The 24,229-nt window shown below is 45.0% G+C and overlaps 1 protein-coding gene across 2 annotated transcripts; it reads right to left on the bottom strand.

Annotated features, from left to right (window-relative positions):
* Positions 1–12,621: 12,621 nt before the first annotated feature.
* tvp23b (trans-golgi network vesicle protein 23 homolog B (S. cerevisiae)) lies at positions 12,622–23,198 on the bottom strand. 2 transcript variants are annotated; one of them, XM_055653657.1, is made up of 7 exons: positions 23,124–23,198; positions 21,957–22,039; positions 17,895–18,039; positions 17,006–17,095; positions 15,627–15,758; positions 14,862–14,990; positions 12,622–12,837 (listed from the first exon to the last, which is right to left on the bottom strand). In XM_055653657.1, the coding sequence occupies exons 1-7, from the start codon at positions 23,133–23,135 to the stop codon at positions 12,805–12,807; spliced, it is 624 nt and encodes a 207-aa protein (XP_055509632.1). In that variant the 5' UTR covers positions 23,136–23,198; the 3' UTR covers positions 12,622–12,804. The 2 variants fall into 2 exon arrangements, with proteins under 2 accessions (XP_055509632.1, XP_055509631.1); XM_055653656.1 differs by having other exon boundaries at positions 21,957–22,042; positions 23,124–23,195.
* Positions 23,199–24,229: the final 1,031 nt, after the last annotated feature.

The following is a 24,229-nucleotide window of genomic DNA, read 5'->3' as shown; positions in this document are numbered from 1 at the left end:
ATGACCATTCAGAAGTCTGATAACAGAGGGGACAAAGCTATCCTTAAGTTTCTGCAGTTGATAAGCTGGGTCAGTGGCTGAAGTAGGCAAGGTTACAGACGCTGAAGCAGTCTTTGTGATAGTGGGAATGGAGATCAGACACTCTGCTGGTGAATGAGAGGACCAGCCATAGCGGCAGAATAAAAGGACGCACCTTTAGCAGGGAGATGAAGAGGGATTTCTATAGTCAGAGGGTGGAGAATCTGTGGAATTCGTTGCCTCAGATGGCTGTGGAGTACAGGTCACTGTGGAGTCCAGGTCATTGGGTATTTTTAAGGTATAAATTGACAGATTCTTGATTAGTAACGTGTCAAGGGTTGTGGGGTCAAGGCATGAGAATGGGGTTAAAAAGGAATACAATAGATCAACCATGGTAGAACGGCAGAGTAGGCGATGGGCCGAATGGCCTACTTCTGCTCCTGTGACTTATGAATGTATTACAGAGCCACGTTCAACATTTAATTGTTTGTACAATGAGATGTGACCGATTATTCCATTTTCTGAAGAACTCATGCAATCCACTACAAATAAAAATGTTTGTATTTTATACAGGGCAATGTGACCACACACATGGAGTCATGCTTCAACTCCCTGCCTGGAGGTGAGTGGAGACACCCCATAGGCACAGTTGGAGGTGCAATGTTGCCAAAAAAACATGGATCACAATCCCACTGTGCAATATTAAACATCTTACGATGATGAATGAAATTCCTGGTTTTCCTTTGTACATGAAAATTTAGTTTAGTTTAGTTTAGTTTAGTTTAGTTTCTGAAGTGCAACCCAGGGGAAATTGACACAGACTTGCGAGCACATTTATTACTGAAATTGTACAGTGATTTGCAGCACATTCAAATTTGTACTTAAAATAATAAAGGTTTTCGTGGCAATGTCATTAGAGAGGATCTTGAGCAAACAAAAAAATCCTAATTCTTCTCAAAGTAAGTCTGTCTGAAACCCTTCACCCAGCCAACCTTCTATAAATTCATTAAATCTCTTCAATGTCCTCCTTATTAATTCACTTACAGCATGGAGACAAGCCCTTCTGTCCAACTTGCCCATGCCGACCAAAATGCCCCATCTACACTAGTCCCACCTGCCTGTGCTTGGCCCATATATCTTTACACATTTCCCATCCATGTAGCTGTCCAAATGTATTTTTAATGTGCAGCTAAGTTTATTGCCCGCCCCTCATTGCACTGAAGCATTTTGGTGGGTTTGGAGTCACAAACATGTGTGTATTTCTACATGACAACAATAAATTAATTCCCAGTACCAGAAAAATAATATGCAATCCTCTTAAAATTAGAGAATTTATAAAAACCTTTCTGAATTTCAGGATTCATATCAATCCATAAAACTGCACTTTTTTTAGAGATACAGTATGGAAACAGGCCCTTCGGCCCATCGAGTCCAAACCAACCCTCGATCACACTTTCACATCCCACACACTGGAGACAGTTTTACTGAAGCCAATTAACCTACAAACCCGCATGTCTTTGAAATGTGGGAGGAAACGGGAGTACCCGGTGAAAGCCCACGCGGTCACAGGGAGAACGTACCTACTCCGCACGGACAGCACCCGAGGTCAGGATCGAACTCTGACTCTGCGAGGCAGCAGCTCTAACTCTGTGCAATTGTGTTGCCCCACCTAAGTGCAAACAAAGATGTAATTACTGTACTATACATTGGTGAGCAACATCAAAGTTCTCTCAGTGATTCCCGCAGAGCAGGCAGTGAAAGGTGACCATCTTGTTGGCGATGTGACCCTTCTCCTTTATTGCAGCTGCAGAAATTTAATATCCAAGGCTTAAATTTGGTTGAATACTCATTAATATTTGTTTTACGACAGATCATATTTCATTCAGTGTATTCGCAAGGTCAACATTTTGTTTCAGTTAAAATCAATCTGAGGTCGTATGATTGTGAATAAAGAACTTGATTATCAAAAATAAATAAAGCATTTAATGATAATTAGATGTGGGTCTGTGTCTGGCTTATTCATTTGTTTCAATAAACGAACTTGGACGTTCACTTGCAAGTAAGATAATTGTGAAAGAAGGTAGACCAACATGCTGGAGAAACTCAGCGGGTGCGGCAGCATCTATGGAGCGGAGGAAATAGGCAACGTTTCGGGTCGAAACCCTTCTTCAGATAATTGTGAGTTTAATTTACTTATTTAGCCTTTTTTTACTCGTGGGCATTTTTCAGCATGTTGAAAAATACGCCACGAACTAGCTGAGGCCTCGAGTACGCGGGGACTACTCTCGAGCATGAAGGAGAGTTACAAAGACCTCCTAGGACCTCTTGTCGACCATGCTGCGAGTATGAGTCGAGGGCAAACTCTTCTGAACTCGCGGATCAGCTCACCGCAGCGGGACAGCCCCTTTACTGGGGCAAAACACGTTGGAATTAATGTTGATCAGGTTTAGAAGTTCAGTTCCTTCGCTTCCCCAATTCAAAATCTGAAAATGAGTACTTAACACAGTCACTATAGTGTGCCTGGAAAACAAAGAGTTGTGAGGAATGAAAAATAGTCTATACTTTATGACTCAATGTGTGCAGTGATCAACTTTAGTTTAGTTTATTGTCACGTGTACCGAGGTACAGTGAAACACCTTTGTTGAGTGCTATCCAGCTGTTGTTACGTTATGTCAGCGGAAAGACCATACATGATCACAATCGAGCCAAAACGGACATGGTACCGTTGACTATCAGAGGGGACTGTGTAGAGAGGGTGGCGGATTTCCGCTTCCTGGGAATCCATATTGAGGAGGACCTGACGTGGGGCGTGAACACCACTGCGCTGCTGAAAAAGGTCCAGCAGAGACTGCACTTCCTGAGGGTGCTCAGGAAGAACAACATCACCCAGAGACTGCTGCTGTCCTTTTATCGGTGCTCCATTGAGAGCATACTAACATACTGTGTATGCGTGTGGTACACCAGCTGCACAGCGGCTCAGAGGAAAGCGCTCCAGAGGGCCATTGACAACGCCCAGAGGATTGTCGACTGCCCTCTCCTTACCTTGGAGGACTTACACAGTTCCCGCTGCATCAAAAAATCCCAGAGTATCATAAAGGACATTTCCCACCCCGGACACTCCCTGTTTGAACTGTTGCCGTCAGGCAGACGGTACAGATCTACAAGGACAAGGACGAACAGACTAAAAAACAGTTTTTACCCCACTGCTATAAAAGCACTAAATGTAGCCGCCAAGGAACGCAGGGGCGATACAGACTAAGGGACTGTGGTAACTGTGGAATCGACAGAAGGATGGAGGGTTGGGTGTTTATGCGTGCTATTTTCATGATATTTATTTTAGTTGTTTATCTTTTAATATTTTACCTTGTATGTATCGTTAGCTTTTAGAAATGTTTGAATGGTGCACTGACTGGCTGACATTTTTAAATTTCATTGTACATGGTTCATGTTACAATGACAATAAAGAAACTATTCTATTCTATTCTATTCTATTTACAGAGTATAGATACATGATAATGGAATATCATAGTTAAAGTTAGAAAAATGATTTGCCATAGCGTCTCTTCTTCCAGACTGGAGATTTCAGAGTAAACTTCTACCAGTGTGGAGCGACTGCTCTGTTTGTAATATGTGATTGCAGATCCAAAGCGCTGTCTGCTGGCCAGCACACACATGGACTGTACATTAGTCGGCTACAGGTCTCTCTCCGTTGCCGGCAGGTCGAGGAACAGCTTCTTTTGGGTGCCAACTTCAGTACCACGGTGACTGTATGGACACTTATTATTATTTTTTTTTTATTCAAATCGTTTGCTATGTCGCTCTTCAAGGGAGATGCTAAATGCATTTCGTTGTCTCTGTACTGTACACTGACAATGACAATTAAAATTATCTGAATCTGAATCTGAATCTGAGTGTGGAGCGATTGTAATATGTGATTGCAGATCCACTGCTGTGGCCAGCACACACGTACATTAGTCGGCTGGGTTGGGTGCCAACTTCAGCCACGGGGTATGGAATACAATAAAGATACTGATCAATAAACTGTGTGTACTTATCAGATTGTAGTGGGGATTACGTACAGTAGCACAGCGCTAGATCTGTTGCCTTGCGGTACCAGAGACACAGGTTCAATCCTGGCTACGGATGCTGTCTGTACAGAGTCTGTATAGTCTCCTTGTGGGTTTTCTCCGGGTGCTCTGGTTTCCTCCCACATCCCAAAGATGTGCATGTGTGTATATATAAATTCAGTGTGTGTGTATATATACACATACTCACATGTATGTATATGTGATGTGAGTAAATGTGCATATATAAACACCCACTGAACTTTTTTCTCTTTAATTATATTGTTTAACAGAGTAATATATTCTGTTGTGCTGCTGCAAGTAAGAATTTCATTGTTCTATCTGGGACATATAACAATAAAACACTCTTGGCTCGACGTTTGGGGTTTGTGGGTTAATTGGCTTCTGTAAATTGCTTCTGGTTTGGGGGATAGAACTAGTGTGTACGTGTGATCACTGGTTGGTGCAGACTCAATGGTCTGAAGCACATGTTTCCACATTGTATCTCTAAACTAAACTAAACTATGCTAGTAGTTGTGGGGAATGGAAAATAGTCAATACTTTATGACTCAATCAGCAATCAACTTCAGCCACTTAGCAAAATGCATATGGAATAGATGAAGATACTAATCGATAAACTGTGTGTATTTAGGGTATTGAAGTAGGGATTACATACAGCTGGCACGAGAAAAGGCACAACAACTTCAACACTGTCTGTGTGTGTGTGGCTGGACATCTAATGGAAGGAACATGTTCTCAAGACAACAGTGCCCTCAGGGGCACTAATGCAATGCCTCTCGTACCTCCAAGGTTAGCATAAGGGCGGATCGCCAGCCAAAAGCCCAGTGTAACATGCAAAGCTTTCAGACCTTTACGGATAATAGTGAAGGATGTCGAAATGACATTTTTCATTACTGATTTCAACAAATGGAATGTTGACGTTGGCTGTAGGTTGGCAAAGGCGTTACTATAGCAACCGATGGATGATGGCACTTTAAACGAGTTGACAGGAATCACAGGTCACCCAGGATCATCAGCCTCTTGACCGTCTCTGTCTTTCCAGAACCATTTATATTCATTTTGGAAACTGAAGGGCTATTTCATGACTTATTTGTGGTAAATACATAAATCTAGTTCCCAGGCCTACTTATAACAATATTCCTGTAAACAATATGAAAGGCTTTCAGTGGCACAGCTCTGAGGTTTGATGCTCTGGAATTCATCGGGTCAGGCCTCACAGCCGAGAGACCCAGGTTCGATCCTGACTACGGGTGCTGTCTGGACGGAGTTTCTACATTCTCCCTGTGATCGCGTGGGTTTCCACGGGATGCTCCAGTTCCTCCAACATCCCGAAGATCAAGTCAAGAGTCAAGAGAGTTTTATTATCATATGTCCCAGATAGAACAATGAGATTCTTATTGGTGGGTTTGCAGGCTAACTGGCCTCTGTACATTGCCCCCTAGCATGTAAGGAGTGGGATAGCAATAGAACTAATATGAACAAGCGTTCAATTGGCATGGAAGTAGTGGGCCGAATGGCCTGGTTCCATGTTGTATCTTTCAAACAATTCAATCAATCAATCAAAAATGGAACAAATTCCACTTTCTTAATGCAGAGTGCAGAGGTTTGCATTGAATAGACTCTCATGATCCCACAAAACCAACAAGCTCTGTACTAAACCAACAAAAATATAGAGTATAATACAGCTTCAGCAGAGTTTGAAACTTAAAAGATGCATGTTTGGATGAATAAATTTGATGTAGTTTCTCACTGTGTGCTGGAGGCTGAGGGTTGATCTGATACAGGCACATCAAACCACGAGGGACATAGTCTTTTCACCAGTTTAACGGAGCTGAAGACTAGAGGGCAGGTGTTTAAGGTGAGAGGGGAAAGATTTACTAGGTACCTGAGGGGCAACTCTTTCACACCTAGGGCAATACTTACATGTAGAGGAAGAGGTGGAGGCAGGTACACTTACTGCATTGAAAAGACATTTAGACAGGTTTAGTTTAGTTTTGTTTGAGATACGGCATGGAAACAGGACCTTCGGCCCACCCAAGTCTGTGCTGACCAACAATCACCCATGCACTAATTCTATCTTACTGACTGGAGACAATATACTGTTAGCCTATTAACCTACAAATTTGCATGTTTTTGGAATGTGTGAAACCAGAGCACCTGGAGAAAACCCACGAGGCCACAGTGAGAACGTACAAAGTTTGTACAGACAGCACCCATAGTCAGGATCGAACCTGGGACTCTGGCGTTGCAAATCAGCATCAGTACCTCTGCACCACCGTGCTGCCCTGGTACCTGTATATGGATAGGGAAGATTTGTGTCCCAACCCAAAATGTTACCTGCCTATTCCCTCCCCTGCCACCTGACCCATTGAGTTCCACAAACCCACAATTTGTGTTTAGCTCAAATCTCATTTTACTGAGCTCTTTAAAAAAATATTTCTGGTAAATCTCTGAATGGCTTGGGATTAAAGGGAATTTAAAAAAAGCTTTTCCAGTGTATAGCAATAAAAGTTTAATGATTGCAAGTTGACCCAAAGTGCTCTATTAATAATTAAGTAATGTTGGGTTTATTCAGAACAGTAAAGTAAGAAATGCAGTAACTAATTTATAAACAATAAGATGCATGAGCAGCAGGAATGTAAATTAAAGCATAAATCATCAAACAATAGACAATGGACATTAGGTGAGGAGTAGGCCATTTGGTCCTTCAAGCCAGCACCGCCATTCAATGTGATCATCCCCAATCAGTACCCCGTTCCTGCCTTCTCCCCTTATCCCCTGACTCCGCTATTTTTAAGAGCCCTATCTAGCTCTCTCTTGAAAGCATCCAGAGAACATTTTTCGTATGGCTGTACGATAATTCACATATCACTGTACCTCAATTGGTACGTGACAACAAAATACCTTTGCAAACTTTGAAAATCACTCATCCCCCTCCTGTACTCTAAGGAATAAAGTCCTAGCCAGCCCAACCTCTCTCTATAGCTCATGGCCTAAAGTTCTGTACTAAAGAACATCCATACAAATGTTCTCTGCGCTCTTTCCAACTTATAGGCATTTTTTCTCTAGCAGGGAAACCAAAACTGAACACAACACTCCAAATGTGGCCTTACCAACATCTTGTACAATTGTAACATAACATCGCAACCTCAAAACGCAATATACTGATGAAGGCCACTGTGCTGACATCCTTTTTGACCACCATATCTATTCTGTGACACCACTTTCAAGGGACCATGCACCTGCACTAGATCTCTGCTCTAAAGATTCACCAGAGGTTGGTGGGGATATGGAACAAGCTGCCAGTGTAGGTAGATGAGGTTGGTACTATAACAACATTTAAACAGGTACATGGATAGGAAGGTTTTAGAGGGATATGGGCCTAATGCAAGCAAATGGGACATGTTAGGATGGGGCATGTTGGTTAGCACGGACGAGTTGGGCCAAAGGGCCTGTCTTTTTGCTGCATGGTGCTATGTACATGTCCTCACACGTAACACCATTTCTGAAGCTGATGAGAGAGAGTACAAGGTAACAACAGGCACCACAAAAGGTAGGAACAACTGGCAGTTATAACAGTAAACAGTCGAAGAGGCTGAGCTATTGTAATAGGTTGTAAAATGAATTCCTTTGTGAGTATTAGGGGAAGAATAGCCTTTTGAAATGGGTTTTGTTTGTGTTGGCGCCAGTTCAGCATTCATAAACTTAACTAAGTACATTGTTATGAGATTTTATTTGAGACAATTTTGGTTTTTATCCAGTTTCCAAAATAGAGTGTATCTCTGACATTTGCCAGACCCTTCGGAGGTTGCGAGACCTGCTTGAAATCTCAGTATATTCATATCAGCTGGTTTCACAGAAACCACAGATACTCCTTGCAAAATCAAATGGGGCTAGAGGAAGGCTGAAAAGCAAACTTGGAAAATGCTTATGTATAGACTTAAACCTGGTGAGCTCTGTAGTAAAGCACCTGGAATATCGTGCTCCCTAATTCTTACTTAAAACGATTGGCAAGGTGACTAAAAGAGTTAACCTTCTCTAAACCAAGCGTGTGGAGGGTGGCACAATGGTGCCGTGGTAGAGTTGCTGCCTAACAGCGCCAGGGACTCGGTTCGATCCCAACCTAGGGTGCTCTCTGTGTTGTGTTCGCACGTTCTATCTGTGACCATGTGGGTTTTCTCCAGGTGCTCCGGATTCCTCCCACATTCCAAAGACGTGCAGGTTTGCAGGTGAATTGTCCCTAGTGTGTAGGAAAGAGCTAGTGCATGGGTGATTGTTGGTCAGTGTGGACTTGGTGGGCCAAAGGGGCCTGTTTCCACACTGTATCTCTAAATTAAACTAAACAGGTTATACTCCAGTTAATTCCGCCAGCATCATTAAGTACCCAAAGTTATTCAAATTAATTTAAATCAACTCAAGAAAACATTTCTCACTGAAATTCCTTTCCGGGATTAACCCGGGATTAACCCATCGTGCCCAGAAGCAATAGGGAATGTTGGGAAGTTTGTTTGGTCTGATTGCTCAGTGCTGATCTGCTCATGCACCCTCCTACAGCAGAGGAAGAATGTAAACCATGCAAAAATACAAGGACACAAAATGCTGGAGTAACTCAGCGGGTCAGGCAGCATCTCTGGAGAACATGGTTCAAGTTCCAAGTTCAAGTGAGTTTATTGTCATGTGTCCCTGATAGGACGATGAAATTCTTGCTTTGCTTCAGCACACAGAACATAGTAGGCATTTACTACAAAACAGATGAGTGGATAGGTTATGTTTAGCCTGTTAGGCTGAGCTACTCCTGCATTTTGTGTCTATCTTGGGTATAAACTAGTATCTGCAGTTCCTTCCTACCCATAGCCATTACATTACACACTGAACAAGAGTGCCCAATGGGCCTAGTCTACCCTTCCCAACAAGCTACAAGGATGCACTAGCATTCAGTGTATCCATGCACTGTTTTAATTGTCTTTATACTAATGGCACTGAATTTGTGCTCGATTGCATGTACAATGTTTATGCTTTTTCTCTCCTGAATAACTGTCTTTTCTTCAAGAGATAGATAGGCACACGGAAGTGCAAGGATAGAGGGGTATTGATCACGTATGGGCAGATGAGATCAGTTCAACCAGGCATCATGTTCGGCACAAACATTGCGGGCCGTAGGGCCCCGTTCCTGTGCTGTACGGTCCTATGTTCTAAAATCGACCTCATCGCAAGTTGTAACTAAATTCCAAATATCAATTCCGTTATAGGACATTATTAGGGTAGTGCGTTAAAAAGATTATCCAATTAAGAAGCCATGTTATATTTATAATGAAGGAATGAAGTTATCAAGGCGATGGGAAAGATTAGGGATTGTAACTAGTGCATCAGTTCTATTATAAAAGTACCACCTGTTACCTTTTGGTAACGACTCACTCATCTGCTATTATTTTGGGACAATTGTTTCTAATCCAGTCACGGTGCCTCATCTTTCCCCGGGATACTTGTTGACCTTGACAGGAATGCAGGGGCTACCGAGAGTGATGGGCTCAGCCCGGCCTATCATGGGCACAACCCCTTACCACTATCAAACGCATTAACATGAGGCCCTGCCTCAAGGCAGCATCTATCGTCAAACATGCCCTCTTCTTGCTGCCAACATCTATCAGCTGCTTGAAGGTAGACAAAAATGCTGGAGAAACTCAGCGGGTGCAGCAGCATCTATGGAGCGAAGGAAAGAGGCAACGTTTCGGGCCGAAACCCTTCTTCACACTGCTTGAACTGTCCTGCACAACCCTAATCAGAACCGTACATACTACCTGCATCAAAGCACAAAGTGCTGGAGGATTTCAGCGGGTCAGGCAGCATCTGCAGAGGGGGAAAAGATGACATTTCGGGTTGGGACCCTTCTTCAGACCTGCTCAGTTAGTGTTTTGCTCAAGATTCCAACATCTGCTGTTCCTCGTGTCCCCATTTTATCGTTTAGTTTACTTTAGAGTGTGGAAACAGGCCCTTCTGCCCATCGAGTCCATGCCGACCTGCAATCCCCACACACTTACACTATCCTACACACACTAGGAACAATTTACAATTTAACCAAAGTTAATTAACCTACAAACCTGTTTGTCTTTGGAGTGTGGGAGGAAACCATGTGGTCACGGGGAGAACGTATAAACTCCGTAGTCAGCACCCGTAGTCAGGATCGAAGCTGGGTCACAATACACAATAGGTGCAGGGGTAGGCCATTCGGCCCTTCGAGCCAGCACCGCCATTCAATGTGATCGTGACTGATCATCCACAATCAGTACCCCGTTCCTGCCTTCTCCCCATATCCCCTGACTCTGCTATCATTAAGTGCCCTATCAAGCTCTCTCTTTAAAGTATCCAGAGAACCGGCCTCCACCGCCCCCTGAGGCAGAGAATTCTACACTCACAACTCTCGGTGAGAAAGTGTTTCCTCATCTCCGTTCTAAATGGCTTACCCCTTATTCTTAAAACTGTGGCCCCTGGTTCTGGACTACCCCAACACCAGGAACATGTTTCCTGCCTCTAGCATGTCCAAACCCTCAATAATGTTATATGTCTCAATAAGATCCCCTCTCATCCTTCTAAACTCCAGAGCAAGGCAGCAACTCTACCACTGCTCCACTGTGCCCCCCTAGCTAGTCACCTCTTGCACTAGCATGGACTTATCTCAAGCTATTTAATTCTGCATTGTCTTGTGTTTATTTTTGCAGTTTCTTTTGTACAATTTCTACAATTAATGTGTGATTTGTTTCTGTCGGCTGAGTGTGAGCCTACGCTGCTGCAGCAAGCAACATGTTCATTGAACCTGTTACTTACTGTCCTTGTGAATTTACCAATGAACTCTAGATGATCGAACCAAGCATTTGGTGCCCTCTGGTGGAACTAAGATTTCAACACATGTATCCTGAACTTATTTTGAAGAACCATGCAATAAATGGTGGAAATCCAAAACGCATTACAAGAATATTTGCGATCAAGAGTAATGTGTTCAGTTTTTGACACAGGGTTCTGGGAAAGATGTTGTCAAGCTGGAAAGGGTGCAGAGAAGATTGACGAGGATATTGTCGGAACTCGAGGGGAAGGATGAGCAGGCTTGGTCTCTATTCCTTGCAGTGCAGGAAGATGAGGGTGATCCTAGAGGTGTATAGAATCATGAGGATTAGATAGGGTAGATGCACAGAGTCTCTTGCTCAGAGTAGGAGAGTAGGGGAATTGAGAACCAAAGGCTTAAGGGGGGGGGGGGGGGGGGGGGGGGGGGGGGGATTTAATAGGAACCTGAGGGGTAGCTTTTTTTTCTCAACACAAAGGATGATGGGTGTATGGAACAAGCTGCTGCCGGAGCAGGTAGTTGAGGCCGGTACTATTGCAACATTTAAACAAGTACATAAATAGGTTAGGTTTAGAGGAATATCGGCTAAAGACAAGGTGGGTGGGATGAGTGTAGGTGGAACATGTTGGTCGGTGTTGGCAAGTTGGGCCCGTTTCCACACTGCGACTCTATGAAATCTGGATTTTCTTGTACATGCCAATGTAAGTAGGATTCAATGGAGAACAGTGCAGACATCACATGTACTTATCACCAAATGGGTAAAGGTCGTAGACTTCATCACAGTAAGGCCATCTGTCTGAAATGGTGCCCTACATTCTGTCTTCATAATGTAACAAGGTTGAAAGTGATGCAAAATAAGGCTTGTTTTCTGTGTTTGATTGAATGAGTTAGTCGTGGCACATCGATGTTCCTCACAGTGGAAACTTCAAAGCACATCACCTACTTGGGGGCAAACTGTGGCTGAAATATTAGGACAAAATATGAACCTTCCTTTTTAATTTGCTGCAAGTTTGATTAAGCTGTTTAGGTTGCCTTTATCAACTTGCGGTTTAATCATTCATATCCATATAAGAAAATCCTGGAGAAGGGTCTCCACCCGAAACGTCTGACCCACTGAGTTACTCCAGCTTGTTGTGTCATTCTTCAAGAAAATCCGAAGATAAACACAAAATGCTGCAGTAACTCAGTGGGACAGGCAGCATCTCTGGTGAGAAGGAATGAGTGGTGTTTCGGATCGAGACCCTTCTAAAATCCAATGTCGAAATACACGTTCATCAGACGCATCTCAAAATCCTTCATGGCTATTTATTTTATATATAACTGAGTATTTGATAGCAGCTTGCAGACTGTAACATGGCTGGGCCTCGATAGCTCAAGGCACCATTCACTAACTAAATCGTCATACCTCCAAGCACAATCTTAAATTGTTGTTTATATATTTCCCAAAAACTCCGTCTATATAAAAGGAAAAAATGTCCTCTTGACAATCTCATTTCTATTGAAATATGAATTTATTGCTTTCCATTTAATTAATATTTAAACACTAGTTAGATCCTGCCTCTCCTTCCAATGGATGGTGAGAAGCCACTATCCCAAGTTTATTGTCAGTTTATTAATTCGGAATTATTCTAAAATTAAAAGTAATTTTTTAGCTCGATCACACACAATTAAGAGAGACAGTGACAGCTTCCAATACTTAAATCAGATATTAATAAGAAAGTTACAAGTTACAAGTTCCAAAACAATTATAATTGATTCTTTGGGTGTTACGGAAAACAACTGAAAATTGCCAGCGTTCAGAATCAAGAACTGTTCGCAAGTAAAGAAAATATCTCAAGTTTATTTTCCAAAATGGCACTCCCCCTTTCAGGGCTCTTCACTGTCTTCTGTCTTCATTGCCTGTAATGATAAACAAATCAGTTCCATCATTGATGTGCCACGGTTTGATTTTTCTTCGTAAACACACGCGTTTATAGTACTACAGGTCTCTGGAACGGATGCACCAAGATGGCAAGAATTACATTCTGCACCTTGTACCTTGCAATCTATCTGTTGCACTCGAGTATGACTTGATAATACAGGGCCACCATTCATGCTGTCCAGGCCGCGACCCGTGATTCGGCTGCCCCCAGGCCGCTGAATTCCAGACACCAAATCCTGCTTCGAAGATGGCCAGCAACCTGGCTCCCCCCCCCCCAGGCTGGAGGCCGCCCCGAAAGTGTAACCGGTGTGTGGTGCCAAGCGGTGCAACCCAACCCCCCCCAGAAAAAGATGGTGGTGGACCTGCCAGAAAATTGGTATTTATGTATTGTATTATCTGACATGATTGCATGCAAAGCAAAGCTTTTCACTGTACCTCAGTACACATGATGATAACAAGCCCAACCCTTCTGAAACCATCATGGCTTTATACTTTCAGAATAATTTTACGTAAAATTACCAATCGAACCCCCTCCCCAAAAAACAGTTCTGCTATTATTATTATTGGACAACTCGCATTTGAAAATAGTTAAAATTAATTCAAGTTATTAAACATTTGAAAAATCAAACAGTTAAAAGCACGTTATATTATTGTTGGTTTTATAAAGTGTGCACAATGAAAAGGATAAATGAAATATTTGCCAAACTTTCAGTCAATGGCTCCACTAAAGTGAAGACATTTGGACAGGTACATGGATCGGAGAGGGATATGCACCAAATGCAGGCTGGTGGGCCGACATGGGCAAGTTGGGCTGAAGGGCCTGTTTCCGTGCTGCATGACTATGAATGAGGTCTTTGCTCTGGCAACAGTCATTGCCTGTGGAAAGCAGCTGTGTTGCAGCCCATCCCTCAGCTCAGTAACCCCCAGAGGCAGCCAGAGCCAGCACTCCATGCATGAAGGAAGCACAGAATCAGTCCAAGCCAGACTAAGCCATGCAGCGCTAACGGAACACAGTGTCGTAGCACGTTTACGTCCGACAGTCCAAGAGAAAACTGGTAGGTTAGAGTGGAAAGGGCTGAAGGAAGGAAAAAAAAAAAAAAAAAAAAAAAAAAATAGGTGAGGTCACTTTAAAATTCAATACTAGTCATTTTCCAAACCTTAAAATTTTCCTGGATATAAAGAACTGCAGATGCTGGTTTACAAAAAAAGTGCTGGAGTAACTCAGCAGGTCAGGCAGCATCTGTGGAGAACACGGATAGGGGACGTTTCGGGTCAGGACTCTTCTTCAGACCGATTGTAGGAGGGAGAGGACGGGGAAAGATACCTGGGAGAGAGGAGAGGCAGGACAAACCCTGGCAGGTACTAAGGCTGATACAGGGGAGGGGGGTGGCTTTGTTAAGTGGATGATGGACAAAGGCCAGGATTGAAAAGAGGGAAGATCTGAGACTAAAGAATTGCCCGACCATTTTGTGCTCGCTGAGGATTGATATGATCCAGATACAGACCAACAATTTACAAAACAATATCTCCAGAGATGCTGCCTGACCCGCTGAGTTACTCCAGCTTTTTGCGTTTAAACCAGCATCTGCAGTTCCTCCCTAAACCATTTACAAATGATGCCTGCGATATCATTAATGGCATCTACTACATTCAGAAGTCTCGGAAACACAATAAATGTATTATAATCTTCAAGATTCGGTTATAAGTTGCAAAAACACTCTAGGGGGACTTTTTCCTTAACGTAAATTATTGCTCAGCAAAAATGAAGGTAAAATTTATCAAATGAATAACCAATTGATTCACGCATGTGGCGGGTTATATAACACTCTGCTTATTTTTCACAAGAGCCTATTGATAAGCAGCGATAGCAAATGTAGATACAGGGACACCATTCATTTTGTGCGGAGTTGCTGATTAAAAATGGTTTTATTTCACTGTGCTCTTGTTCTGAACTTTTCAAACACCCAGCTTTGTGACGTGGCAAGCTTATGGATTAACTTACCGTTTTGAAAAACTGGCGGCCCAGGTACGAGCTGGCCATGCTGGTCAGATTTTTTCCGCTTCCCATCTTGCATTTGATATAACCGTACAGATTAGATCCTTGGAGTGAAACACCCATGATGACCACAGCCTGCACCAAGGGAGTGGAAACAGTCAGAACACAACATGGAAACAAAGCAATCTCCTCTTCAGACACTGTGTAAATTATAAAACAATAGGGCAATAGATAGGGGAAATGCAATAGAATGGAATGGATAAGGTAAGTGCACACAGGCATTTACTCAGGGTAGGGCAATCAAGAACCAGAGGACACAGGGAAAAGATTTAATGGGAACCCGAGTAACATCTATTTTTTAAATTCTAGAGAGTATAATGGAAAGGGTGGGAAGTATATGGAACGAGCTGCCAGAGGAGTTAGTTGAGGCAGGTACTATCACAGCGGTTCAAATACATTTGGACGGGTACATAGATAGGATTGGTTTAGAAGGAAATGGGTCAAACCAAGATTGTAAATCAAAGATACAAGGAACTGCAGATGCTAAAATCTTGGCAAAAAGTGCTGGAGGAACTCAGCAGATCAGGCAATATCTGTGGAGAGATTGGAAGGGTGACGTTTCAGGTCGAGATCCTTCTTTAGGCTGAAGGGGCTGGATCTGAAACGTTGTCTGTCCATTCCCTCCACAGATGTTGCCTGACTTGTCAAGTTGCTCCAGCACTCTGCGCTTTGCTCTAAATCACAGATCTGTGCAGCAGGTCAGTTACTTACCAGCCATTTTGGTTTAAAGGAAAAGAAAGTACTGAAGACAAAAATAACCCACATGATCGGACAGATAATTAATCCTAACCAAAAGATTTTGGATTCTGCTTCCGAAGATGCTCTCCTCCCTTTTCCAGAAGGCTACGAAAATCATAAAAAAAGTTATGAAAACTAAATGCAGACACAAGGAACTGCAGATTTACAAAAGACTCAAAACTCTCAGTGGGTCGGGCAGCATCTCTGGAGAACATGACAAGTGATGTTTAGGGCAAGGAGCCAAAACACTGCCTCTCCATGATCTCCAGAGATGCTGCCTCAACCACACTGAGTTATAAAAACTAAATGTTCTAATGCTTCATCTCCATAACGTGCAGTGAAAGTTGTCAATGTGATTTAAATTTTACAGTTTCCCCAATTTCAACTAAATATTAAAAGTTATTTACAGCAGTATTCATTTAAACCGTTTAGATTTTTATCTAACCCTTCCACATTTTGTACCGGCACTAATTCATATTGATTATTCTGAGCGGTTCCTTAATATTACCTTACTTTCACTGTTATTATATTCACTGAAATATCATAGTGATTATTTTGTTCAATACCAGTGTTTGGTCAAACAAATCAAATTTCAACGTCACTAACATGCACCCCAATCACACCAATATACCAGACCCAGCAAGAACGGATCACAAGATAGATACTAAATGCTGGAGTAACTTTGCGGGTCAGGCAGCATTGCCGGAGAAAAAGAACGGGTGATATTTTGTGTCGGGACCCTTCTTCAGACTCGGAGGGGAGGGGAGGGGAGGGGAGTGGAGGGGAGGGGAGGTAAGGAAAGGGACGTCAACAGATGGCCATGGAAGGGTGGAGCCTATAATGGCCCATTGTTGGCTGGGGAAGAGGTGACAATGAAGGGACACAAGGATACATAGAGGTGGAGGAGTGAGAGCAAAGATCCTATGCTATAGGATCTTTGAGTGAGAGATAGTCTCATAGAACTCCCCTCAGAGAGAGGAGGGGAACTTCTTCAAAGCAGGCGTACTTTGAGGTGATTTCGCAGTGGAACAGATAAAATGCGTAGAACAAAAACTGCAGATGCTGGTACATACTGAAGATAGCACTAAGTGCTGGAGTAACTCAGCGGGTCAGGCAGCAAAATAGATGGGTGACGTACTTCAGACTGAAAGTCGAGGGGAGAGAACTGGAGGTAAGAAAAGGGCCAGCAACAGATGACCATGGAAGGGTGGAGCCCAGACAGATCAACTGAATAGCAATTATGTTTCCAATTATCAAGGAAATTGAAATATGCCCCACACTTTGTAGATCATTGCATAAAAACTTTATTTACTCTCATTTAAAGTGAGACCCAGAGTCCAGGTCAAGCATACCTTCCTGGCCTCAAAGACCCAGTGGCTCTTTCCATCATCATCGATCTGATTCCACCAACGTAATCCCACCAGTAGTCTACCGGTGATGTTCTTCACCAGAGAGAGAAATAGGGCAAAATAATCAAAGATCAGGTTTTCCCCATTTACCTCGACCACACAATCATAGTAATATTAACAATATATATATCAGAACATAAATGTGCAGGGAGGAACTGCAGATGCTGGTTTAAACCACAGATAGACACAAAATGTTGGAGTAACAGCAGGACAGGCAGCATCTCTGGAGAGAAGGAATGGGTGACATATCGGGTCGAGACCTTTCTTCAGACACACGTTTTGGGTCGAGACCCTTCTTCAGGCAAGAAGGGTCTCGACCCAAAACGTCACCCATTCCTACTCTCCAGAGATGCTGCCTGTCCTGCTGAGTTACTCCAGCATTTTGTGTCTATCTTCAGAATATAAAAGTTCAGGTTCACCACCAATTATCCGGTTCCCTTGGTCCAAATGCTTTTGCGGATTATCCACTGTGCCGGATTGACAGAGGCCAGAGCCTCCTGGAGGAGTGCAACAGTACCGGAACGGTCTGCCTAGGCTGCCGAAGGACTGAGATACCGGCCCGCAAAGTCGGCCTCGGAAGTTGGTTATGGGAACGGATCTGCCGGCTCCGGCCGGGTGGGAGTTCCAAACTCCAGGCTGCTTGGAGCAAATTCCACCCGTCAATTGGCTCGGAAGCACTTTCCAATTTATAAAGAACTCCCTATTTATCTGAAAGAAAGCCCTGGATCGACCCGCGTGCGGCATCTGTCTGTACTGCTCATTGCAAAACACAACTCTGCAGATAATTTCCCCACCGTGTAACTAAATGAGGAGATACCACACGGTTACTTACTTTTACAGTCCAGAAGTCACATGATAGGAGTAATATTATTGTCACAAAGCAGGCGATAAAGCTGCTGCTCAGGAGTTCGCAAAGAAGGTAGACAATTATTGCACTGATTCGGAAAAATAGGTGGAAGAAACAGGCCACTGGATGTCTTGAAAAAAGAGAAGGAAAACATTTTAGTTAACCAACTTCAGGCTTCCAATAATATTCACACAACTAAGGCACAAACATAGGGTGTCAAAATGATTGTCAAAGAGCTATGTTTTCGGGAGACAGACAATATGCTGGAGTAACTCTGCAGGACAGGCAGCATCTCCAGAGAGAATGAATAGGTGGTGTTTTGGGTTCAGATCCTTCTTCAAACAGAGAGTTATGGGAGAGTCAGGGGATGTTTCAGGATTGCCATTAGAGATAGAATGAGAAATAGGGAGGTGAAGTGGGGAAGCGAAATGGGGAAAGAATTTCAGGGTTTGCCAATCGTAATTATGTGCTGATTAAATTTAGGGATGAGCTGGAATTGGGAGTGAAGGACGGGAGGTGATCGCAGGATAAGGGAAGGGAGAGGTGGTGAAAGAATTTGAAACAATAATGAGAATTTTTAAATTAAGGATTGCTTCACCAGGGTTCAACCAGAGAGTGACTGATGAACAAGCAAGATTTCACGAGAATTGGGAAACAGATAACAAAGTACTGGATGATCCCAACACAGAATAAAATAACAAAAGACTAGCCAAGAATCTATTGCAATAATAAAGATGGGGACAATAACAGCATGGATAAGGGTTTTAGCATGGGAGGAGTGAAGGAACATTGCAATCAGTCCGTGTTATATAGGTGTTGTTACGAGACGTTACATCCAGTTCAACTTATGGGCAAATACAAGACAAGTTGTAAATAGTCTGGTTGTATTCAGACAATCATCTGGGAGGGTGATTAAGTCATTCTGTGGGGAACGGAGTCTGTAAAAGGGTTTAAAAGGTTACATACACTGATTTCAGTCAGTGACGAAAACTAATAATGGTTCAAAAATTGATATAAACTAAATGAAATACAAATGAATAACATGAATATTGAATATTATAATAATGAATATTGATTTCTCCCAACATCACCTGCAGCCAATCCAAGGCAAATTACAAATAACTATCGGAGCAAGACCACTGAAGGGGCTGGAAATCCTAAATGAAAAATGTACATTTAGCACGTTCTCCCTGGGACCTCGTGGGTTTCCTCCAGGTGCCCTGGTCTCCTCCCACATCCTGAAGACGTGCAGGTTTGTGGGTTAAATGGCCTCTGTAAATTGCCCCCAGTGAGTAGGGGGCAGCTACGGATGTGGGGTAACAGAGAACCAGTGTGAAGGGGTGAGTGGTGGTCGGCGGTGACTGGGTGGGCCCGTTTCCATGCTGCATCTCGAAACTAAACGAAAAGTGATAATAGTGCCAGCAGTCAACAGAGCCAGCAATGTAAATGGCGATAAAATCAGGAAGGATATTTCACCGACATAACTCAAAAATAAATGCTCCCCCATCTCCACTAATTCAAACAACATTTACATCTACCCCATCCTCTCCCTTTCAACATTCTGCCAACATTTTGCCTCATAACCCCTCTACCATTTCCAACAACCTCCTGATAGTGCTGGAATAACTCAGTGGCTCAGGCAGCAACTCTGGAGGAAATGGATTGGTCACGTTTCAGGTCGGGTCAGTCTCAAGAAGGTCTGAAGGAGGGTTCTAACCTGAAACGTCACCTATTCCTTTTCTCCAGAGATGCTGCCTGATCCACTGAGTAACTCCAGCATTCTGTGCCGATCTTCAGTATAAACCAGTATCTGCAGGTCCTTCCTCACCACTTGCCTTCTCAAAGTAGCTCACACTTTCAACTGTCCCCTTCTCTTCCCATCCCACCTAGAGACACAAACTGTCCTTCACTTGCACTTCTTCCAATTTACCGTTTGCATTTGGTATTCACAATGCATTCCCTTCCATATGGGAAAGATTTATTGGGACTTTATCTCCCATTATCCTGTATCTGTACACTGTGGACGGCTGAAGAAAGGTCTTGACTGAGAAACATCACCCATTCTTTCTCTCCAGAGATGCTGCTTGTCCCGCTGAGTTACTCCAGCTTTTTCAATCTTCCGCTTGACTGTAATCATGTATAGACTTGCCACTGACTGGATAGCACACAACAAAAAAGCTTTTCACTTTCCTCGATAAAAAAGCTAGACCGATTAGGTAACGAGGCCGGCACAGTGGTGCAGCAGTAGAGTTGCTGCCTTACAGCACCAGAGGATTCAGGTTCGATCCTGACCACGTTCTCCCTGTGACCTCTTGGATTTTCTCCGGGTGCTCAAAGATGTACAGGGTTGTAGGCTAACTGTATATTGTTCCCTGGTGTGTAGGGTAGTGTTAGTGCACAGGGTGATCGCTGGTTGGCATCGAATCGATGGGCCAAAGAGCCTGTTTCCATGCTGTATCTCTGAAGTTTAAAGGTAACTGCGTCACGGTACGTCTCCATTCAGTCGGCAAGTACAACTCTGAGCTTCCAGCAACCTGTTCCTTTAGTTCTCGATCCCATCCCTACCTCTCCATCCACTGCCTCCTATATTGCCGCAATAATGCCGGATGTGGGCGTGACCCGTGAGAAACAGCCACACCTTCTCCAAGGATGCCCTGTGTCAGATTGAGCAACAGGGACCCCATCTTTAGATGATGGACATCACAACCACCAGGGCTTAATAACAACTTTACCTATTTCAGCTAAACCCTCTCTTTGTCCCACAGTTCTGGGTGTTTCTCTGTTGCAGTTTGTTCCGTTTCAGCTTGCTTCTGTATCCTGTTGTCACAGCTGCCAGAGTTTGAAGGAGGGTTACAATGCCAACTTTGATCTTTTTTTACGTCCAATGTCTGAATTGGTCATTCAAGAAGGTGGACAAAAATGCTGGAGAAACTCAGCGGGTGAGGCAGCATCTATGAAGCGAAGGGATAGGTGATGTTTCGGGTCGAGACACTTCTTCAGACTGATGTTGGGGTGGGGGCGGGAAGAAGAAAGGAAGGGGCAGAGACAGTGGGCTGTGGGAGAGCTGGGGAGGGGAAGGAGGGAGAAAGCAAGGACTACCTGAAATTGGAGGTCAATGTTCATACCGCTGGGGTGTAAACTACCCAAGAATATCAACATGACGTCACTCATACTGAACTTACCTACAAAGCTGAAGTTCCCATTGGAAGAGTCATTAATAAAGAGCTTACACCTCTTGACACCAAATCTGCTACTTTGTCAACCTGAGAGTTAGGAATCCCCAGAGAGAAAACCTAAACTCAACATCATAGCGTGCATGGTTACAGCATGCATGGTACCACCATGGATTGGAGCCATCATTCCCTTAACCAATTTAGATGTAAACCCTCTGTTCAAAGACATTTTCCAAAGAATCTAACTTCATTTCCAAGACCCATCAGAGAGGCAACTATACCGCAACAGCTTAATCTGCATCTTCTGTTCCTTATTTCTCAGAGCTGATCTTTGCATGCCATGCGGTTAAACACTAAAACAAGTAATTTCTCCCCACTTTCAGAGTTCAATTCTAATGCAGCCAACCCCATTCTTCCTGTGAAAGAACTCTCCCCTCCTCCCGCCCACCTGTTCCTCTTCTTCCAGCTCCCTCCCGCCTTCCTTCCTTCTCCTCCACCCACCAAGGTAATCCCTACCCTCCATATAAACCTAACATTAATGCAAAACAGCCAGGCCAAGCTCCCCCACCGCCCCCCTCCCCTCCTAAGTTGACCCCTGCCCTCCCAAAGTTCAGAAGTTCTTGGGACAGAATTAGGTCATTCGGCCCATCAAGTCTACACTGCCATTCTCTCATGGCTGATCTATCTTCCCCTCTCAACCCCATTCTTCTGCCTTCTTCCCATAACTCCTGACACCCGCACCAATAAAGAATCTGTCAATCTCTGCCCTAAAATTATCCATTGGCAGTTGACCCATGCCATGCCATGCCCACCGAAAGTTGACCCCTGCCCACCCATCCCCTCGGCCGACCTGACCACCCACTCTCCACGTTACCGGATCTTCTTCTTCTTTGGTCTCCGCGGCCCCTCGTCCTCAGCGTCGAAGAGCGACACGTCCTCCGCGTCATCGCTGGATTCCTGCTAGCGAGAGAGAGGAAGAAAGAAGCGGGTGAGCGGTGTGGGGAGAGGAGGGGAATGGGAGAGGAGATCGGGGTGGGGGAGGAGATGGTGGAGGGGGAAAGTGAGATGGAGGGGTGAAGGAGTTGGGGGGCAGGGGATGTGGGGGAAGGGGAGGGTGACGGGAGGGGGGGGAGAGAGATGAGATGGAGAGGGGGGGGGAAAGAGATCTTCTTCTTGCTTGCTTATGGCGTGCACAACTTAAAGTTGTTGGGCAACTTGTTCTATTTGATCTTATTTGATTGTGGGGAAGGAGATGGGGAGGGAGGAAGGAGTTGGGGAGGGGGAAGTGGAGATGGGGGGGGGGGGAGGAGATGAATGGGTAGGGGGGAGGTGGAGGGGGAGGGATGGGGATGGGGATGGAGGTAAGGAGGAGGAGATGTGAGGGTGGATGGGAGATGGGGGGGTGGGGAGGGGGATGTGGGGTGGGGAGGGATGATGGGGGTGAGGAGGAGATGAGGGTAGGGGGAGGTGGAGGGGGAGGGGGGGAGGGTGGGGGGGAAGGGGGAGATGAGGGGGGGGAGATGGAGGTAAGGAGGAGGGGAGGTGGAGGGGTAGGGGGGGGAGGAGATGGAGGGAGGTAGGTAGAGAGGAGGGGGAGGGGGGGTGTGGTGGAGGGAGAGGTGGAGAGAGGGGAGGGGGTGGGGGGTAGGTAGAGAGGGGGGGAGGTGGGGGAGGAGGGAGGGGTAGGGATAGGGGAGGAGATGAGGGTGGGGAGGAGATGGGGTGGGGGGGAGAGGTAGGGGAGAGAGAGGAGGAGGAGGAGGGGGGGGGAGGTGGAGGTGGGGGGGAGGGGAGGAGAGAGGGAGGAGGAGGGGAGGGAGGGGGGGAGGTGAGGAGGGGGAGGTAGGTAGAGAGGGAGGGGGAGGTGGAGGGAGGGTGGAGGAGAGGTGGAGGGGTAGGGGGAGGGGGGAGGGGAGGAGATGGGGGGGGGAGGGAGGTAGGGAGAGAGGAGGGTTGCCGTTGCCGTTGCCGTTGCCGTTGCCGTTGCCCCTACCCCGGGTTCCCTGCCCCTGCCCTTCCCTTCCCCGCGCTGCCCCCTCACCTGCCGCATCATCACTCCGCTCCGCCATTGACACTACTTCCGTATCACGTGCCGCTTGTTGACCAATCAGGACCATGGGGCCCCGCGCGCGAGACTGTAACAAAGTGGGAATTGTTACATTGACGTTCCATGGATTGTTACAGCGCGGGGTCACGTGGGGTCACGGGCCCGGACACTTTCCCTTCACTCGGCTAAATCTATCTCTTTTATCTCATGATTTAGTGGTAGAATTGTTTTTTTTAATCTGATCTCCTCCTGCTTGACGTGGGACTTTGGGAGGGGAAAAGGCGAAAGTGACGGTCGCATTACAACGCAGCCAGGACCAATAATGGTTGACTGGGTGGTGTGTGTGTGTGTGTGTCTTTGGTGATGCTGGCCTCAGCGAGAGATGTGGTGATGCTGGCTGGCTGCCAGCCACTGACACTGGGAGTTCCGTCCTTCACTGTGCAGGAGCTCCTGTATCCGGGGAAACAAGGAACTGCAGATGTCGGAATCTTGTGTAGAATACAAAGTCCCGGAGTAACTCGGCGGATCGGGTATCTTCTCTGGAGGGAATGAACAAGCGACATTTCGGGCCGGGACTCTTCTTCAGACTGATTGTAGTAGGGTGGCTCTACCCATTACCTCAAGAGGAGTCCCGAGTCCAAACGTCACCTATCCATGTTCTCCAGAGATGCTGCCCGGTCCGCTTAGTTACACTAGCACTTTGTGTCTTTTTTGCAAATCAGCGTCTGCAGTTCCTTAGGTAGATACAAAGTACTGGAGTAACTCAGCGGGTGAGGCAGATTCTGGACATAAAGGATGGATGACGTTTCGGGTCGAACCCTTCATCGGTTTGGGTATGGCACTTCGTGTCTTATCTTCCGTATAAACCAGCATCTGCAGTTCCTTTCTACACATATGCAGTTCCTTGTATCTCTAGCATCTCAGATTGCTGCCTAATCCACTGAGTTGCTCCCAATACTGTTCTGCTATAGCCTGGAGTAGATTGCAAAATCCTGAGCTGGATGAGAGTTGATTGACAACATTGAGAGATAAAAGGGTAGCGCAGAGATGGGGACAGCAGAGCGTGCCTTGTGTTTTATGCATGGACAAGTTGGAACCAA

The sequence above is a fragment of the Leucoraja erinacea genome, chromosome 23 (assembly GCF_028641065.1).
Source record: "Leucoraja erinacea ecotype New England chromosome 23, Leri_hhj_1, whole genome shotgun sequence".
Classification (NCBI taxonomy): domain Eukaryota; kingdom Metazoa; phylum Chordata; class Chondrichthyes; order Rajiformes; family Rajidae; genus Leucoraja; species Leucoraja erinaceus.
Note: the sequence above shows the minus strand (reverse complement) of the source record. Positions and strands in the feature narration are given on the sequence as shown.

Coding starts and splice junctions, on each gene's coding strand:
- tvp23b (XM_055653656.1), bottom strand. Junction 17,096..17,894: donor GTGACTTCTGGACTGTAAAA/GTAAGTAACCGT, acceptor TCTCTGGTGAAG/AACATCACCGGTAGACTACT. Junction 12,838..14,861: donor GCCGCCAGTTTTTCAAAACG/GTAAGTTAATCC, acceptor TTATCATTACAG/GCAATGAAGACAGAAGACAG.